Source organism: Eumetopias jubatus, unplaced genomic scaffold (genome assembly GCF_037043125.1).
Source record: "Eumetopias jubatus isolate StellerSeaLion01/CBP00866 unplaced genomic scaffold, mEumJub1_p1.0 scaffold_4, whole genome shotgun sequence".
In the NCBI taxonomy this organism is placed as follows: Eukaryota; Metazoa; Chordata; class Mammalia; order Carnivora; family Otariidae; genus Eumetopias; species Eumetopias jubatus.
Genome location: NW_028274810.1, coordinates 151,986,802 through 152,004,719, shown reverse-complemented (window position 1 = coordinate 152,004,719; position 17,918 = coordinate 151,986,802). Strand labels below are relative to the sequence as shown.

At 35.7% G+C, this 17,918-nt stretch overlaps 1 protein-coding gene across 2 annotated transcripts; it reads left to right on the top strand.

The window, feature by feature from the left end:
• Positions 1 to 398: 398 nt before the first annotated feature.
• Positions 399 to 16,357, top strand: OTUD6B (OTU deubiquitinase 6B). Of its 2 annotated transcripts, XM_028113401.2 has the most exons (7): positions 399 to 573; positions 1,211 to 1,362; positions 3,896 to 3,976; positions 8,917 to 9,229; positions 10,881 to 10,942; positions 13,167 to 13,273; positions 14,248 to 16,357. In XM_028113401.2, the coding sequence occupies exons 1-7, from the start codon at positions 399 to 401 to the stop codon at positions 14,330 to 14,332; spliced, it is 975 nt and encodes a 324-aa protein (XP_027969202.2). In that variant the 3' UTR covers positions 14,333 to 16,357. The 2 variants fall into 2 exon arrangements, with proteins under 2 accessions (XP_027969202.2, XP_027969213.1); XM_028113412.2 differs by lacking the exons at positions 399 to 573; positions 1,211 to 1,362; positions 3,896 to 3,976 and adding an exon at positions 6,878 to 7,006.
• The last annotated feature ends 1,561 nt before the right edge of the window (positions 16,358 to 17,918 follow it).

The window sequence follows — 17,918 nt, the reverse complement described above, 5'->3', positions numbered from 1 at the left end:
TATTGAAATATTTTCTTCTTCTTGCTTACCTTTTGAACAACTCTTCTTGGCAATGGGACCAAAAGTAAAGATTAAAAGAAGCCTTCCGAAGCCCCTTACAAAATAAAACCAACGTCCAAAATGGTTCCCGTCACGTCAGCACTGCACGCCTCACGTCAGAGCCAATAGCCTGATGCTTAGCTTTATTGCTGGGGAGCTATAGCGCGCTAGCCAATCGGGAGGCAGCAAACTCCAGCGAACCAAGCCACACCCCCACGCGTTTTCGCGCTCCTCCCCCGCCGCCCCGCCTCATCAGAGGGGTCATGGGAGTGCGCATGCGTCCATCCCATCTTGGGTCCAATGACTCGGCTTAGATCCGGTACCGCCTCGAAGGCGGGACTGGGTCCCAGCCACGGCCAATGGAACCCCAGGTGAAGGTTGAGGGGTGGAAAGTGCCTGGTAGTCGGTGGTGCAGGTTTCTACCAGCGCATGTGCAGGGCTATCTGGTCGTCATGGAGGCAATCTTGGCGGAGGAGCTTGATGAGGAGGAGCAGCTAGTGAGAAGGCATCGCAAAGAGAAGAAAGAGTTGCAAGGTGACGAGGGAATGGGAACCTAGAAGTCTCTCGGATCCAGGAAAGGCCGCGTGGCGGGTCGGTTCTAGGGAATCCCGAGAGGCTTCTGATCTGGATCCTCCTAGACTTTCCCAAAGTAGCCGATGGCCTCACCCCTCCTAAGGTGGTCCCTTAATCCGCCAGATCTTTAGAAACTTCCTTTTCTCAGGTCCACCGCGTACCCACTATCCCACGCCACAGCCGGTGCTGGTGTCTGAGAATTTCGTGTTGGGCCCAGATTGTTCTCCCTCTCCCGTCTCCCTTTCCTGTTCCTAATCAGTTACTGATACTGGGCGCTAATGGACGCGTTTTGAAATACCTCAGTTTTGAGGACTCAGAAGGGATGCTTGAGAGATTTAAAACTCAGAGTCATTTTTTCCCCTCCTCCTATCACACCAAACAGACGTACGTTTTTGTTAGTGAGGTTTTTTGCTTGTTTGTTTGTTTTGTCTCTTCTTCATCTGGGTTCTTCTCTGTAAATGTCTGATTGTTACGTGCTCTTCTTGGCTTACATCATTACTCGTCTACACACTTCTCTTATCATCCCCTTATTGCCCCTATTTGTCATTTCCTCTTAATCTCTGGGTTGTTGACTTAATGATTTTTGGTGGATTTTCAGCCAAAATTCAGGGTATGAAGAATGCTGTTCCCAAGAATGACAAAAAGAGGAGGAAGCAACTCACTGAAGATGTTGCTAAGTTGGAAGCGGAAATGGAACAGAAACATAAAGAAGAACTGGAGCAACTGAAGCTGAATTCTAAGGAAAGTAAAGTATGTGAAGTGATGTTTCTTTTTGCCTACAGCTTTTGAAAGCAACTGTCCACCTCTAATAAACTGTTCACTATATGAAATCATAAAATTAGAGGGAAAGGAAGTCACAAAATCATGCTCATGCATCATCTTTCATTAATATTTCTGTGACCAGGTTTACTTGGTAATGTGTAAGGGAGGTCAGCAAAAAAAGTACACTTCAACTATGTACGTGCCCCCAAAATGAACATATTGATAAAGTGGACGAGAGGAAGCCTCACCAAGTGGAATTTGGAAGATCAGACTTCTAGCCCCAGAACTGCCATTAAATAGTATTGTAACCTTGGTAAAGTTACTTAAAACTTCCTGAGCATAAAATTCTCCACATATAATATGATACAAATACTTCTGCTGTTTAAGCACAAGATTCTGTAAGAATCAAATGGGACAGCAAATATGAAATCATGTTCAGGTTATAAAATGTGCTTTTATGAACAAGTTGTAATGAATGAAAATTTACTTTTGTCTCCTGGGTAAATTAGAGCATACTGTCATTTTAACTAATACTTATTTTATCATTGTAGCTAACAGATATTATGTGCCAAACACTTTAACATATCATGTGCATTATTCTCATGTAGTTTTCATGGTAACACACTATGAGGTATTACCCATGAAGTAAATGTAGATAATCCCATTTTTCAAGAGAGAAATAGACTCAGGGATTAAGAATTTCCTTCTGAATTCATACCAGCTATTAAATGCCAAAGGCAGAATTCAAAATCAGGACTATCTTACTCCAAGATGTGAATCTGAATTCTGTTATGACTTAGTGTGGTATGGTAGTTTATTGCATGAGTTTGGATATCAAGGATCATAGACTCTATAATCTTACTCCATTTTTGATAGTTAGAAAGTTCTTACAGCTGTACAAAATTTTATCTACCATAACTTAGTTTTACTTGGTTTATTTTTGGTCTGCAGTTGAGGGAAAACTTGTCTGTACTGACTTACAATGGTCTTTATATGAAACATAATCTCATCTTCTTTAGCCTTATTAGCAAGTCATTAAGCTCCTGGCCTTCCATGACTTAACATATTTTATTTCCAAGTGGCAAAGCATGATGCTCCACTTGTTTTTGTTGTCACAATCATGGTATTCCTAATTATCTCCCCATCTTTTCTATTAGTGAGATAGTTTTATTTGCTCTCCAATTTTCAGTTTTGAGATTTCTTTCCTAGGTTTCCAAGGACAAAAATGCTTGATTTTTAAGCTACATATTGTTCAACTGTTAAAATACAAAGTCCCATTTTACTTTGACCTGTTATCTTTTTCATTAACTTAAGCTTGTTTTCTTTCTGAACACTATCTGAATTCTCATGTCATTGCTTTCCAGATGCTTCTCTGTATCTTGCCTCTTGTCAGTATGGCAGTTTGTAGATTTTAGCAGATTCCTCTGAAAAATATAAGGATACTAATTTTATTAAAGTTGATGTAACTATACTCTGAAGTCTTAATCTGGTTTTGATATTTTGATAATTTGGTTGTAGCCTTGGAGCCTACTATCTCTTTTGTTATGAGAGGCCTCTATATGCTTTATGCATGTGTCATACTAAAAACTAGTTTAAGTTACATTGCAGTAATAAAATACTAGTACTAACCCTGATCATTAGTCTAGCATCTTTCTTCTTCCTTCAGCAGACACATGATAGCCATTTGATGATTAAGATTTGTTGTGATATCTAAACAATACATTAACTTTTCTACCTGTAGTTACCAGTTTGTAGATGGGAGAGGATAGAGAAAGCTCAACAGTGTTCATCAGGTTCTGGCTAATTGAGATGGGAAAAGATCTTTCCTGCCACATTTGAGATTCTTCTTATTATTTTTTTAAATTTTATTATGTTATGTTAGTCACCATACAATACACATTTGAGATTATGAAGGCGGTAATGAACTGATCCAGCACAAGACCTTATTTTTTCTTTTTTTAAGATTTTATTTATTTATTTAAGAAAGAGAGCACGAGCGTGGGCATCATGCACGCAGAGGGAGGAGCAGAGGGGGAGGGACAGGCAGACTCCCTGCTGAGTGTGGAACCTGACATGACCTGAGCTGAAATCAAGAGGCTGACACTTAACCAACTGAGCCACTCAAGCACCTCAACACAGGATCTTATATATCCTATAAGTACTCTCAGCATTTAGAGAAGGGAAGGATGAACTGCTGAATGAGTTGACACTTATAGGAAATATTTAGATTAACGGAGTAGGAATTTCAAGGAAGGAAAGCCTGCAGGGATGAGTGTTATCTTTGGAGAGTTCTAAGGAAACTTTTTGGGAATCTGATGAATTCTCCCTTAAAAATAGAAATAGGAGACAAAGCCACTTCATGTAATATTGTACCTAGTGCTGTTATTCAAATTTGAATTGTATTACATATACCTGTGATTTTCTTTTTTTGTGTGATTTTCAATAATTTAATAATCTAATACTTTGAATAATAACTTAAAAGTATTTTTCATTAACTTGGTAATGCTTTTGTTTCCTTCAGATAGATTCTGTTGCTGTTAACATTTCAAACTTGGTTCTTGAGAATCAGCCACCTCGGATATCAAAAGCACAAAAGAGACGGGTATGAATGTCATGTCACCAAGTAATTAAGTTAGTGCTACATGCTTATTACTATGTTAGGTGTTGTATACATGCACGAAGGGAATAGGAAAAAAAATGATGGAGTTTCTTGTCAAATACCTGAACTAACATTTATTAAACACTTAGTATGTGCCAGATACAATGCTAGGCTTATGGATTATATGAAATCTCACTTAGTCCTGATTATAATCGTGTGAAGTAGATTCTTATCCTCATTTTGAAGAGAAGAAAATAGGTCTAAACAGTATAAAATAACATGTACAGTTTTCAGGTCTCAGAGAGTAGGGATAGGAAGGAAGTGTGCAAAGGATATTTTTTACAAATATATTATCCCAGACTTAATAATTCAGAATCTTCAGATTGTGGGCCCAGGTGATTCTGTTTTGGTTAAAAACTGTGGTGTTAAGTGGTGAAACAAGGATTTGAATCTAGAAATTCAGCAAGATACACAGGTGTACAGAATTCTCAGGATTATGCAGGTATCTATGTAACGGTTAGTGGCAGTGAAAATTCAGAGAAGGAAAAGTTCATTTGTGCCAGGTATTATATAATGAGTTGGAATTTTAAGAAAGTACAGTTAATTAGATAGGATGTTTGAATAGGAGAAACTGCATGCATAAAAATAAATAATAAAAATAAATGTGGGCATGAAATTTTGCAACATCAGAGAGCTATAAGGAAACTGATTTGTTGGGAGTAGTGAGTTCATGAAATCAAAGTTACGGGAATGAAATTAGATAGGTAAGGGCTGTTCACTTGAAAAAGGAAAAAGGGGTTTAAATCTAGTATGTTTAGTCTCAAATACTGTTTTACTAACATTTGATGTTTTATAGTATTTAAATGTTTGTTTTTAAGCTAATTTAGCATTTTGTAATTTAGTAGTACATAATTTAATAGGGCATGGTATTTGGTGTCAGACATGTGAAGGTTTTAATATCCCACTTACTATGGTGGCTTTGGGTAAGATTCTTAACTTTTTTAAACCTCAGTTTCATATGTACAAAATGGGGTAAATAATACCTACTTTATAGAGTTATTGTAAATATTAAATAATGTACCATTTCCAAAGCCCTAACACAAGGCCTGGAGAACCAGTGGGTCAGCAAATGGTAGTATTGTTTACTGTGTTCAGTCCTGCATAGTGTGCCTTTTAGAAATTCAACCCAAGACTGTATCTTTTTTTTGTTGTTTGAAAGTTGATTAAGTTGCAAGTTGTCAAACATTTCTCATACTTATGTAAGATTTTATTTTTTTGAGTAAATATCATGTTTGTGAATTCCATAGAATCATGCAACTTAGATTTTGTAGTATCTTGGAGGTTATCTATTTTAACTCCCTACTTATATGTGTTCTTTTTGTGAGAGCCTTATAGTCGTCATCTAGCTTCTATAGATCAAAAGCAAAGGTCAGAATTTTTGCTTGGCAGGAGCATAACAAAATACTTGTTGGAGTTACCTCTACTTAATAATTGATACATCTTAAGAGTAGCCTATTTAATTCTGGAAAACCTAGGTCCCAACCCCTTCCCGTCTTTATCAAATCTTACTCATCCCCAGCTGGACCCTTAGGCAACAAAACAAATAAAAAATTAAACTCCTTTACTTTTCTCAAACATCTTGTTACTTTTCTCCTAAAATTCTGCATAGCTGAAATGCATACCTTTTCAACTATACCCTCAAAAAATTTGGTATCTTTTATAGTCAGCTGCTTAAACACTTGGCAAGAAAACACCCTAGAAGTAATGCCTGAAATTTTTTATTGCTTTGTTATATTAATAGTAGTAGTAAGATTCTAGAACTGAAAAGACTTGAAAGTTTATAGTATATACGAAAATGAAACCTGAACTTTTTTTTTTTTTTCCGGCCCAAAACACCAAGGAATGAAAAGCCAATAAATTAGTTGTGTTTATCTTTGGGAGAGATACAATTCTGTCCTTAGAAAAAAAACTGACAAAACTTTATGAAGATTTATTATTGGAATATTGTAGAGTAAATCTCTAATTTTGAATCTAGAAAAACACAGGGAATATTTTTTTAATTCAGCAGGCTTCAATGGAAGAAGCTCTTTGGTATGCTGGGAAGAGCCCAAAGTAGAACTTAGAAGAATTGGGTTCCAAAAATAGGAAATTTGGGAGCTGTAATGAGATCTAGTTCAATTTCTTTATTTACAAATGAGAGAGCCCAGTTGTCTTAGTGGCTGAGTTTGATACAAACCCAGGACTAGTACCTAGCTCTTAAGATTTCTCTTCAGAGATGATTTTGCTACATTGCTATATTGAAATGATTCTAGTCTTAACTGACAGTATATTTATGAGTTAATTGCTGTTTTCATCTTAAATATATGTTTTCATTAGACTTAATTGTTGACATTCTGGGGCGCCTGGGTGGCTCAGTTGGTTAAGCGACTCCCTTCGGCTCAGGTCATGATCCTGGAGTCCCGGGATCGAGTCCCACATCGGGCTCCCTGCTCGGCGGGGAGTCTGCTTCTCCCTCTGACCCTCCCCCCTCTCATGTGCTCTCTCTCATTCTCGCTCTTTCAAATAAATAAAATCTTTAAAAAAAAATAAAAAATAAATTGTTGCCATTCTGTCTCTAGCACTAGGGCTATAGAAACCACAGTGCCTAGTGCCATTGGGAAACTATCCATGGCTGGGAAAAGAATCCAGTGAATTTCCCCCCCTGTGCCCTGGAAAGAAAACACAATTGCTGTGTAACGTTGAAGCAGAGCTTGAGGGCAAAAGTGAAATGTTTGGATTAGTATTTTAGAGGGTTAAATGGTTTTGCAGACAGTGTAAAATTCCACTCATCTAGTAACTAGTATATAACATCATTAACTCCAGCTCCCATCTGCTCCAACTTTTATTCTGATTTAGGTGCCCGGATAGAAGGAGTGCTCTGTGTTGTCCTTGGTCCCAATCTGCTTCTAAACCAGCTGTATGGCCTTTGGAAATCTTTCTGCGTGCTGTTTCCTCAGAGGAAAATGAGGGGTTTTGGATTAGATGATATCCAAGGTGCTTATCCTCCCTCTCCGCTCTGAAAATGCTTTTTAGACTTTCAAAACGTAACAGTGCCATCTTGTGTTTTAAGGTTTTTATGCTGCTGTGATAACATAGTTAAAGATATGCAGTGAAATAAATTTGTTCATGTTACTTCTGGCATGGTTGGATTCGGGTGGAATAAACTTAAATAGGTGTATGTTTTATTAGGGAGATAATACTGTTTTTTATTCAGGTAATTTACAAATCACTTTAGGTTCCAGCATGGCACGTAACAGGCAAGTAGTTCAAGTGTGTGACATTAGTTGAAATTTGCTTTCCATTAATTTCTTCTGCCCCAAGGAGGAATGAGAGCTAGGGACACGAAAATCTTTACTTTTTCCTTCTTTTTCTTGATTTACCAAATCCTTCACTGTAATTTGCTACCAATATCAAGATTTGTGGAATTTAACTTATTTTTATTCTCTTAAATTGAAAAGGATTCATGACCTGTATATAAGTAAAACATATTCATGATCGAGAATTAGAAAGATGCAGAAAAGTGCATGCGTGCACACACAAAACAAAACTTACTTTGTAAACAAAAGCCAGACTTCTAAATACAGAGAACAAACTGGTCGTTGCTAGTGGGGAGTTGGATGGGGGGACAGGTGAAGGGGGGAAACAACTTATTTTGTAATCCTATGATCCAGAGAAAAGCACTGTATTTTGTGTATATCTCTCTAATTTTTAAACTATGTATGCATAGATTTAACATATATTAACTATATACATACCTTTTTTGCCCCCAGCCTCATTTCTTGACATGTTTCTATAGTACTCTAGCTATATGAACCGTGTTCAGCTATGAAACATATAGTGCTTTCTGGCTTTGATCCTTGCTGGTATAACTGTCAGGATTTTTTCTTTTTTTTCTCATTTTCCCCAGCCTTCCCATTTACTTCCTACCCATCCTTCATGTCACAGATCTCATTGCCCTATACCTACACCATCCTTGTGTATGTTGCCATAGGAAGAGCTCTTATGACATTTGAATAAGGAAAAGCATGTTGCAGAATGTAATGTGATACCATTTTTTGTCAAAATGTTTTTTTTAATTTTTTATTGTTATGTTAATCACCATATATTACATCATTTGTTTTTGATGTAGTGTTCCATAATTCATTGTTGTCAAAATATTTTTTTCCATACTTTTTTATGAGTACATCTATATTTGTTAAAATGCTTAGAAAAAAAATCACCGGACCTCTAGAGCAGGCACTGAAATTGGCCGTGGTCCTTAGGGGAACTTCAGTCTATCTGTAATATTTTAATTTTTTATAAGAAGAGTTTTTTTTTTTTAATCTGTTGCTTTAGTAAATTGTGTGTGTGTGTGTGTGTGTGTGTGTGTGTGTGTGTGTGTGTACACACACACAGTTTTTTTCTTTAGGCTAGATAAATAGAATTCCCATACCCTTCTAAAGGCTTTGGCATATTGATGCCTCACTGGTGATTTAGCATGTTAATGACCCAGTAGTTGAGTGATAAGTTAAAAAGCTTGAATTAGCTTGGCATAAATATGATGATGATGTTGCTTTAAGGCCTAGGACAGCTCAGTTTTAAGGCAGTACTTTGAAATCAGTAAGTAGAATTTTTAGAAACTTTTCATGTAGTTTTTAAATAGACTTCAAAGAAAAATTTGAAGGCTGTTTTTGGTCCTAGTACAGAGCTTGGTGTTGGGTACATGCAGATGAGAAAGATAGTTGCCCTTAAAGGAGTTCATAGTGTAGAACATTCTATAAGTGATGAGATCATCAATATGATAATGCTTGTGGGAGAAGGAAGATGGCAGAAAGTTTTGAGAGTCTTACATTTCTATCCCCTAAATAAATGTGAAATAGTCCTAATTATTGTAAATTAACTTTCCTGTATTCTTCTCATCCTAGGACAAAAAAGCTGCATTGGAAAAGGAGCGGGAAGAAAGGATAGCTGAAGCTGAAATTGAGAACTTATCTGGAGCTAGACACCTAGAAAGTGAAAAACTTGCTCAAATACTGGCCGCTAGACAGTTGGAAATTAAACAGATTCCATCTGATGGCCACTGTATGTATAGAGCCATTGAAGATCAGCTGAAAGAACAGAAATGCCCCTTGACTGTGGCTGCCTTGAGAAGTCAAACTGCTGAATATATACAAGGCCATGTGGAAGACTTTCTGCCATTTTTAACAAATCCTAATACAGGAGATATGTATACTCCAGGTAATTTATTTTTCTTCACTGTCTTTTTTTTTTTTTTTTTTCCTACTATGTCTTGTCGCTGCTGTTAAATAAAACAATTTCTGGGATTGAGAATAAGAAAAACCCGTGATAGTCTTTATAGAGGGAAAAAAAATCTCAAAATTTAGGCAGAATTATTTTTTATAATTTTAATAGTTACTAGTTCATTTTGCTTTATTAAGATCTTTTAAGTACTTGACCATTTTGTGGTTTAATGTTTAAGATAAAAATGGGAATAGGATTATTATTATCGAAAAAAATTGTGGTTTATAAGTTCACATGTCATAAATTTGGGCATAGAGGGAGGTAAGCTTTGACTAGTCTATGGAAGTATAGGGCCCAAAGACCATAAGCAGAATGATTGGGAAAACTAAATCCTACTTTTATCCTGTACACTGGGAGATTTAATTTTCTCAATAAGCCGTAATATTTAGGCAAAATTTGATTTTGCCAAACCAAAAACAAGTTAATGACCTGCCTTATTATTCTTTATAATACCTTTGGTAATTAAGGTAAGATATTTATGGAGAGGTGTAAAAAAATGCACAACTCGCAAGTAAAGGAGAGAGCAGGTGAAAATCTGAGAGTTTTGGGGGGAGTCAGGGATAGAACAGAGGAAAGTTAGTCCTTAAGGGAAGATGCAGGTGTGGTAGTATCCTTTGGGAGCAAGTCATATGGCCAGGATGGGTCAGAGAAGAGAAGATTAAGGTTGGCTTTCCTTTAATGGAGTCCCCAACTCTGCTAGTTGCAGGGCAGTGGAAAAGAGGTGGCAACTCAGCATGCTGAATTTAAAAAAAGATAAAAGACTTAATTTCTTATTCAGCCAGTATTTATTGAGGGCCACTATGTGCCAGGGACTCTTCTAGGCACTGTGTTGAGCATTGGAGATATAGCAGTGAATGAGACAAACCCACAGGACATTATTTTCTATAGATGCCCTTAATTCTTTTCCCTTCCTCTAAACAGGGAGGGTATTCGTTTCCCGTTTTAACTTTCTGTATAAAAGTGTGTATGCTCAAGATGTGCCATTAAACTGCAGTTAGGTCTTTGCCTACTCTCATGACTGATCTAGGAAGCCCTTTCTTTGGCTAGAACTGATACTGAAGCAAATAAGGCAAATGCCTTCAAGATAACAAGTGAGGGCACTCTGGTGCTATTGCTGGGAAAGGAATTTCAGGTCCTTTCTACTTTACCCTAATTCTCTTCTCACATTTCTTGTGGGGTCTTAGAGTAGACCTGATTTTATAAAGGCTGCACTGTTCTAATTGTTCTGTGTATTTTTTCAGATGGAGGTCTGGGCTTTAAAATATGTGTCAAGGTAGTGAATATGGTGGTAATTTGGGGGATTGCCTGGGTAAACAGAAGAGCCTTGCTATGTAGTTAAGGTTCCTGGGCTTCAGGCTGAGGGAGAGAAGCAGAAATGAATTGCTTTGCTCTCAGATGGAGAGGTGGTAGAAAGTTGGAGTGAGTTAAGTTTGGATATGGGAAATGGATTAAATTCTGGAGAGTGCAGGTAGAGGAAGGTGTAAGTTCACAACTTGAGTAATAATCAGGAATTGTGGGAGCTATAAAAGGGATCTTGTAACATGAGTTATGAAAATTATTAAGTGTATCTTCTAATTTTTCTCTACAGAAGAGTTTAGAAAGTACTGTGATGATATTGTCAACACAGCTGCATGGGGAGGTCAGCTTGAGGTAAGTTTGTAATTATTCATGGTATTTGTGGATTGTTAAATTTAATTTCTAAATCCCATATGTAGTATTCAGACGTATTTTTCAGCTGATCCTAGTTTCTGAGTATCCTTTTTCTTAATGTATTTGCTATTTCTCTACTGATGAAGCACTGAAATAGGGATTCTTAGGCCTTTGATTTAAATATGTATCTTTGGGAAGTAAAGCAGTATTTCATTTTAAATAGCCCAGTGTTTGATCTCTGGGTTGGTGAGGCTAATCTTGTACCTGTGTGTTTCCGTTTGTGATGCCGCTCCTGGCAATATATTTGATTTTCTGGACTTAAGAAAGGAGGATTTTATTCAAATATAGTAAAATTTACCCTAGTGGCTCAGATGATGAAAATCACTATTGTAAAGTAACATATCCATTACATTAGAAATAGAAAACAGTATTTTTATGTGAAATTAGGGGCCAAATCCTACCACAATACATTACAATTGGAATTCTAGTTGATACTGACTGCAAAGCAGTATCTGCTGCATTAAAATTCACATGTAGGAAAACAGTATGTTCAGTCACTTCTAGGGAATTAATCAGGATTTTTTTTTAAAGCTTTATCTTATTGTTAACTTTGTTTCATTAAACAAAATAAAACACCTAATTGGTCCAAGTGGTGATGGGGCAGCCTGGGGTATTTGAAAGACAGGGGATGAGAGAGAAAGTCCTGGGTTTGGGTCCTGGCTTTCCCTTCACGTCTCAGTTTTGTGATCTGGAGTCAGCCAGCCTCCTGAGCTCGAGTTTCCTAATTCAATGCGGGTGTGTACTTGGTAGGTCATTTGTGGACATTAAATAAGACAGGTAGTACGTGCATAGCACTCCGTAAGCTGAAGTTCCAGCTGGATGAATCTAGTGTGTAATTAATATTGTGTAGTGATGGTTAGTCATCTTGAATAGTTTGTGGCTCGAAGTATTTCACTTCAAGAACTATATTTTTGGAAGAAATGGCGTGAATGCTTCTTCAAATCTTTTTCTCAGTAATGCTATATTTGTACCTCTTCTGAACCACCAGAGGGAACTATGTCCATTCATTTTGTATGCCCCTCCCGGGTCTCTGAAACTCAGGAAGTGTTCATAGTAGCTTTGTGACTACATTAGGAGTAAAGATGCTTGAACTTTGTTTTGAGAAATCACATAGGATTAAGTTTGCTGTTGTGCAGCATAGAATTTTTTCCATATTCTTGAAGTAATTTCTTACCTTTGTTAAAACTTCCTAAAAGGACCATGTTCTAGGCAGAATGTTCTTATAATTGGGTAAATATATAGATGAGGGCACCATGAGTGAGGACTGTTAAATGATTAATTTATGAACTTGGACTCCACAGTCACACTTACTCATTTCAGTTGCAGGTCCTTTTATTTCCTTGTGCTTGACTACAGAGAGGCACCTTAACCATTCTCTGCTTCAGATTCTAGATCTTTAAGATGTGTAACAATAGTAGTACCTATCCCATAGGGTTATTGTGAGGGTTGCATGAATTAATACACATAAAGTGCCTTAGTGTGCTTGGTCATAGTAAATCTAAACAATGTTATGACTAATACTTATTACTAACTATTACTTATCTGACTTTAAGCTCTAATTTTATAATGTAGGATATGAAATTAACATTATGTATCAGTCAGATGGAAATACCATGAAAGGATAGTACAGTTCTTAAACATAACTCATTCTAGTCATGCCTTGAAAATTATGAAGCAGTGGTTATCAACACTGGCACATTAGAGTCATCAGCTTTAAAAAAATAAGCAAACCTCCTAATCTTCCCTGTTCTTTCTCTCCTTCCTCCTAGCCCCTCCCAAATTGTAGTTGATTTGGTTGGGTGTCTGAGCAATAGTATTTTTAAAAACTAGCAATTTTCATGCAATATTCAAAAGTAGAGAGATTAGTATAATGAGTCCAATCTACCCCTGTCCTCACTTCATTAACTATGGTACTGCTATTTCTAAAAAGCTGTCACGCAGCCAGGACTTGAAACTTCTGCATTTGATTTAATAAATATTATATTTGTTTTTTCAACAAATATGTATTAAGTGTCCACTATGTGGCAGGCTCTTGGTGAACAGTGAGGAACAGAATAGATCCATGCTGGATGATGATTGCCCTATTCATGCATACTCAGTAGTTTATGATTTGAATAAGATTTACCTTTTTATTTTCCTTACTAACACATTTTCTTTCCTTTAGCTAAGAGCTTTGTCTCACATTTTGCAAACACCAATAGAGATAATACAGGCAGATTCTCCTCCTATTGTAGTTGGTGAAGAATATCCAAAAAACCCATTAATACTTGTGTAAGTACCTGGAAATTTCTACTGTTACATTTTTCATATTTAAGACAAAAAGTTATTCAAAGATTTAGGTTGTGTATGTTGATTAATCAGAAAAAAATCTATCTTTGGCTGCATTAATTATGCTATTTTATGTTAAAGGCAATTATAGAATTAGAAAGCATTGTCAATATATGATTTAGATAATTGTTTAAGAACCTCTAGTGGTTTATTCTTGTGTATGAGTTAAGAATAAAGTCATTTCTAAAGGTGACACATTTTAGCATTAGTTTTCATATGGTCCTGGTTTCACATGAGTAACGCTAAGTTTCAACAAGTATAAAAGCTGAAATACATTCACGTTGCCTAATTGTTTATTCCTTAGAGATTTTTTCTTTTTTTTTTAAAGATTTTATTTATTTATTTGACAGAGATAGAGACAGAGAGAGAGGGAACACAAGCAGAGGGAGTGGGAGAGGGAGAAGCAGGCTCCCCGCAGAGCAGGGAGCCCGATGCGATGAGGGGCTTGGTCCCAGGACACTGGGATCATGACCTGAGCTGAAAGCAGACGCTTAACTACTGAGCCACTCAGGCGCCCTGAGATTGTTTCTTTATACTGTAAAAATATTTTACCTGAATGAGAATTCTTCTCTGAAACACAGCATGGAGAGTTCACTATTGGCTTTAGTGTTTATTACTCAAACCTACAAAGATAGTCATTAATGGCTTAAATTTAGGTAAAAATTTAAGCTTATTGAGCACTCAGCATTTCAGTATTTCCCTTTACCCCCCAATGATTGTATATTCCCCGACTTAAACTCATCTACAGAGTTATTGAACTAGATTTTACTGACTGCTGATGCTTTTCAAATGGTGTTGAACTTTTAAGTAATATGTCAGTGAAGACTCAGAGTGTTTGGTTTTATATACAGAATAAACATTTATATGCAATGAATTACTTTCATCTAAACTACTCATTTCTCCTTTTCTCATTTCAGATATATGAGACATGCATACGGCTTAGGAGAACATTACAATTCTGTTACACAGTTGGTGAACACAGCTACTGAAAATTGCAGCTAGTTTACAAAATGTTGCATAATGTTTTAGTACAGTGTGCCGATCTGACTATTCTTACAAGTGCTGGATTGTTCTAACATTACTGAAAAACACAACTACCTTAAATCAGTTTTATGGCAAAGCTACTAACAGATTTTTTAAAAATGTGTCAGAGATAAACTTTAACCAGTGTTCCCTTATTGGTATTTTAGAGTCCATTGTAGAGAACCATCATTTACAGACCAAGATAGTACCCTGTTTGCTTATATTTTTATTAATATCGGATCCTGAACATTCTGTTCTGCACTGAAAATAAAATTTTTTTTTCTCCTTATTACTAAAAGCTTTCAGTAACCATTTTAATGTAACTCTTCTTGAAGAAATGAAATGATTCGGTCTCTTTGTCTTGAAAATATGTGGTAATGGTGATAGCAAATTTAATTAATGCTTATAAGTGAATCTGATTTCAGTAACCTTGGTACTGATGGGATTAATACTATGAAGCTTTTTATATAACCCCATCAAAGTGTAGCTAAAAAGCTTGCTTTAATAACTAAAAAATTTAAAATATTTATTCACATGGGAATCAGTTAAGTTTAAGAAATGAGACAAATTCATAGGTAAATAGGTGTTCCCTATCAGATCAGTCCTCTAAAGAATTACAGATTAGCCTTTTATTTGTGTGCAAATAAAGACCTGTCAGATTACCCTCTCTCTAATTTACTTGTTACTCCTTGCTGTTTCTGAAACTTCCAAATGGAATTACGACCACCAGTTTTTTTTTTACAAAAGTTTTTTAGTGTCTTTATTTTTTTATTTTATTTTTATTTTTTATTTTTGAAGTAATCTCTTTGCCCAACATGGGGCTTGAACTCATGATCCTGAGATAAAGTCCCATGCCCTACTGACTGAGCCAGCCAGGAGCTCCAGTACCATCATTTCTTGATCACCTTTATAACTACAAATTTTTATATTTTTGGTTATATTTTCCTCATCCTCACTTAGCTGCTTTGTTTTCTGTGCAGCCTTTTCCACTAAGAAACAGTTTGTGGCCTCTCTTATTCTTTAACTTGTACAAATGGAGTAGCAATGTAAAAGGGTCCAAGGCCAACTTGACTTCAAATTCTTACTCATTTCCAATTTGTCTTACAAGACCTTTCTTTTTGTTTCATTCTCTAGGATTAGAAGAAAGCCTTTGTTATTTTAGTTAGCCTTATTAATGACACCTTTCTTTAATTCAGATATTTGAGAATGTTTGTGTTACATGTAGGGATAAAGTTGAAAGCCGCTGTTTGGGAGCTATGACTGTATAGTAAAGTCAGTATACAATACTTTGTGTGATGTGAATGATTTATCTGGCTCTGATTTCAGGTTACTCTTAACAGTGTTCTCCCTAAGAGGACAGTATCCATGTATAGAAACATGTCTCATTGATAATTTGTTATATAACTAAGTATTATGAAAATGAGTCCTTTTTGGTTTGATCTAGTTTTCCCAAATTAGGAATGAGTATTAAGATTTAGCATCAAGTTCATAGTATTTGAATTTTTCCTCCATGAATGCACTAATTTTTTTAAGTAAATACTGGGTTTTATAATACTAAAAACGAGTGTCAGCCTCACATGCCCAGCTGGTGACAATGTGGGAAGCTGGTGGGGACTGTGGTTAGATAGAACAAGTAAGTACTGCATGAAGGTATTCCAGTTCAAAAGATGAAAAACTATTCTGTCTGCCAAACAAAATATGTTCTGAAGGCTGACTTTTGGAATCCTTGATCTGAAATTTTTGGGGCCTGAAATTTATAAAAGTTAAATTATAAAGTTGCTAAATGTCTTGCCTTTATTATGAAGTAATCTGTTACTTTAAAATCAAAAGATAAGCATTGAGAAGTAATAAAACAAATATCATGAAACCTAGTTATTACAAATGCCATCTGTATTTAAAATAACTTATTGGTAGCTATTTTTTTCTGATAAGATGAATGGAATTTTCTTGATTATAGTTTTATTATTTTTTATTTTTAAATGTCCAATATGGTTATGAGTAAGATTTGTGTGGTCAGCTTCTGTTTTTTCATAAAACTTCAGATAAAAATCATTTTAGCTGTAACCAAATATTGAAGTCTTTAAAAAATGGCAGATGTTAATTTAAAAACAGCATATACTAATTTAGTTTGCTGTGTGATTATGGTCTAACAGAAGTTTCATAAGCTTTCTTTTCTCCTAACTCAGAAAAGTATATGTCAGAGTTTTGGAATATGTCCTTAGCCAAGAATTTTATCCACTTAACATATGTTTACAAACTTATATAAAGCAAAAAAGAATGTATGTAACTATAATGAGCAATATAGTTTTGCTCCTATTATCTGATGTTTGCCAAAAGAATAAAAGATGTATGAATTAAATCAACAGTTGTTTAAATTGTTATTCTTAATTGTTCTTCTCAAATTGTTTTAGAATTTTATCCAACCTTTATTTTGTCCTTACATATAATTGAGAATAATACAGTCACAAATTCTTGCTTTAAGGGATTTGGAATAAATATATTAAGCATAGCATTATGTCTCAGACAGAACAGAGGGAAATAACGTGATAGGCATTTAAGCTGTGGCTCTTAGAAATCAGGTTGAAGCTTAAAACCTTTTAGAAAAATGAAGGCAAATTAATTTGAAGAATATTCTAAGACTCATGGATGTTAAGAAGGAAAACAAGCACTTGTGTGCAAGAATGTGAAGCAGGAAGAAGGAAATTTGTGCAAATTAATGCTCATACATGATTGTTAATATATTATCTTGGTACGGGTTGTCATGAACTAGCTGAAGGAGCAGATCACTTGTGTTTCTGAGAATTTAGTTGGTAATTTCTTAATGTTTCTACTTTTATTGAACAAATGAGTATGGTTTTTCTTCCTTTCCATATGTTTTCACATATTGATTTTTCTTTCCTGTCGTACAGTTTTTTCAAAATCTTTTTCCATCTTGCAGAAAAAATATAACTCAAGGGGTTCTGATTTTTTTTTTTTTTTAAAGCAAGTTGTAGGAAGTATCATTTCTTGTTCACCATTGTTCCCTCCTATTTGAAGGCCTTTGAGCTGCCATTTGGAGTTGAGCATTTCACCCAACCAGCTTCACCTAGCTTACTATCCTGGTCTCAGCTTAATTAGCACCAACTTAGTCAAACTTCTATCCAGGCTGGGCTGGGTGCCCCAGTTCATACATGTTGATTTCTAGTAACTGCACACTAGTAATTAGTTCTTTGTATTTAGTTTATTGTTATTGTTATTATTTTCCCCTAGTCTGTAAGTGCTTAGAAACAAGAACTTTTTGGCTATTAATAAAATATCTAGTACATTGCCTGGCCTCTATAGTAAGTGCTTCATAAGTGTTGTTGACAGTCATATGATCAATTGAAAGGACAGGCTCTGACTCTGAGGAGATGTCATTAGACTAATGGACCATTAGTAGGGAGAGGTATTGACTTAGCATTGTGCTTGCTCACAAAAGGGCTGCTTTCTAATTTACCTAACCCCTTGGATGAATTCTTCAGTCTTTTGGCAGATTTAAAGGAGGAACAACCCAAGAGAGCCTTCTTTTTTCTTCTGATACTGTGTT

What these genes read in the sequence shown, in the direction of transcription:
- OTUD6B (XM_028113401.2), top strand. Translation starts at nt 399, where the DNA reads ATGGAACCCCAGGTGAAGGTTGAGGGGTGGAAAGTGCCTGGTAGTCGG. An exon ending in CAAAAGCACAAAAGAGACGG is followed by an intron (nt 3,977 to 8,916) that starts GTATGAATGTCA and finishes TTCTCATCCTAG; the next exon opens with GACAAAAAAGCTGCATTGGA. An exon ending in AAAAACCCATTAATACTTGT is followed by an intron (nt 13,274 to 14,247) that starts GTAAGTACCTGG and finishes TTCTCATTTCAG; the next exon opens with ATATATGAGACATGCATACG.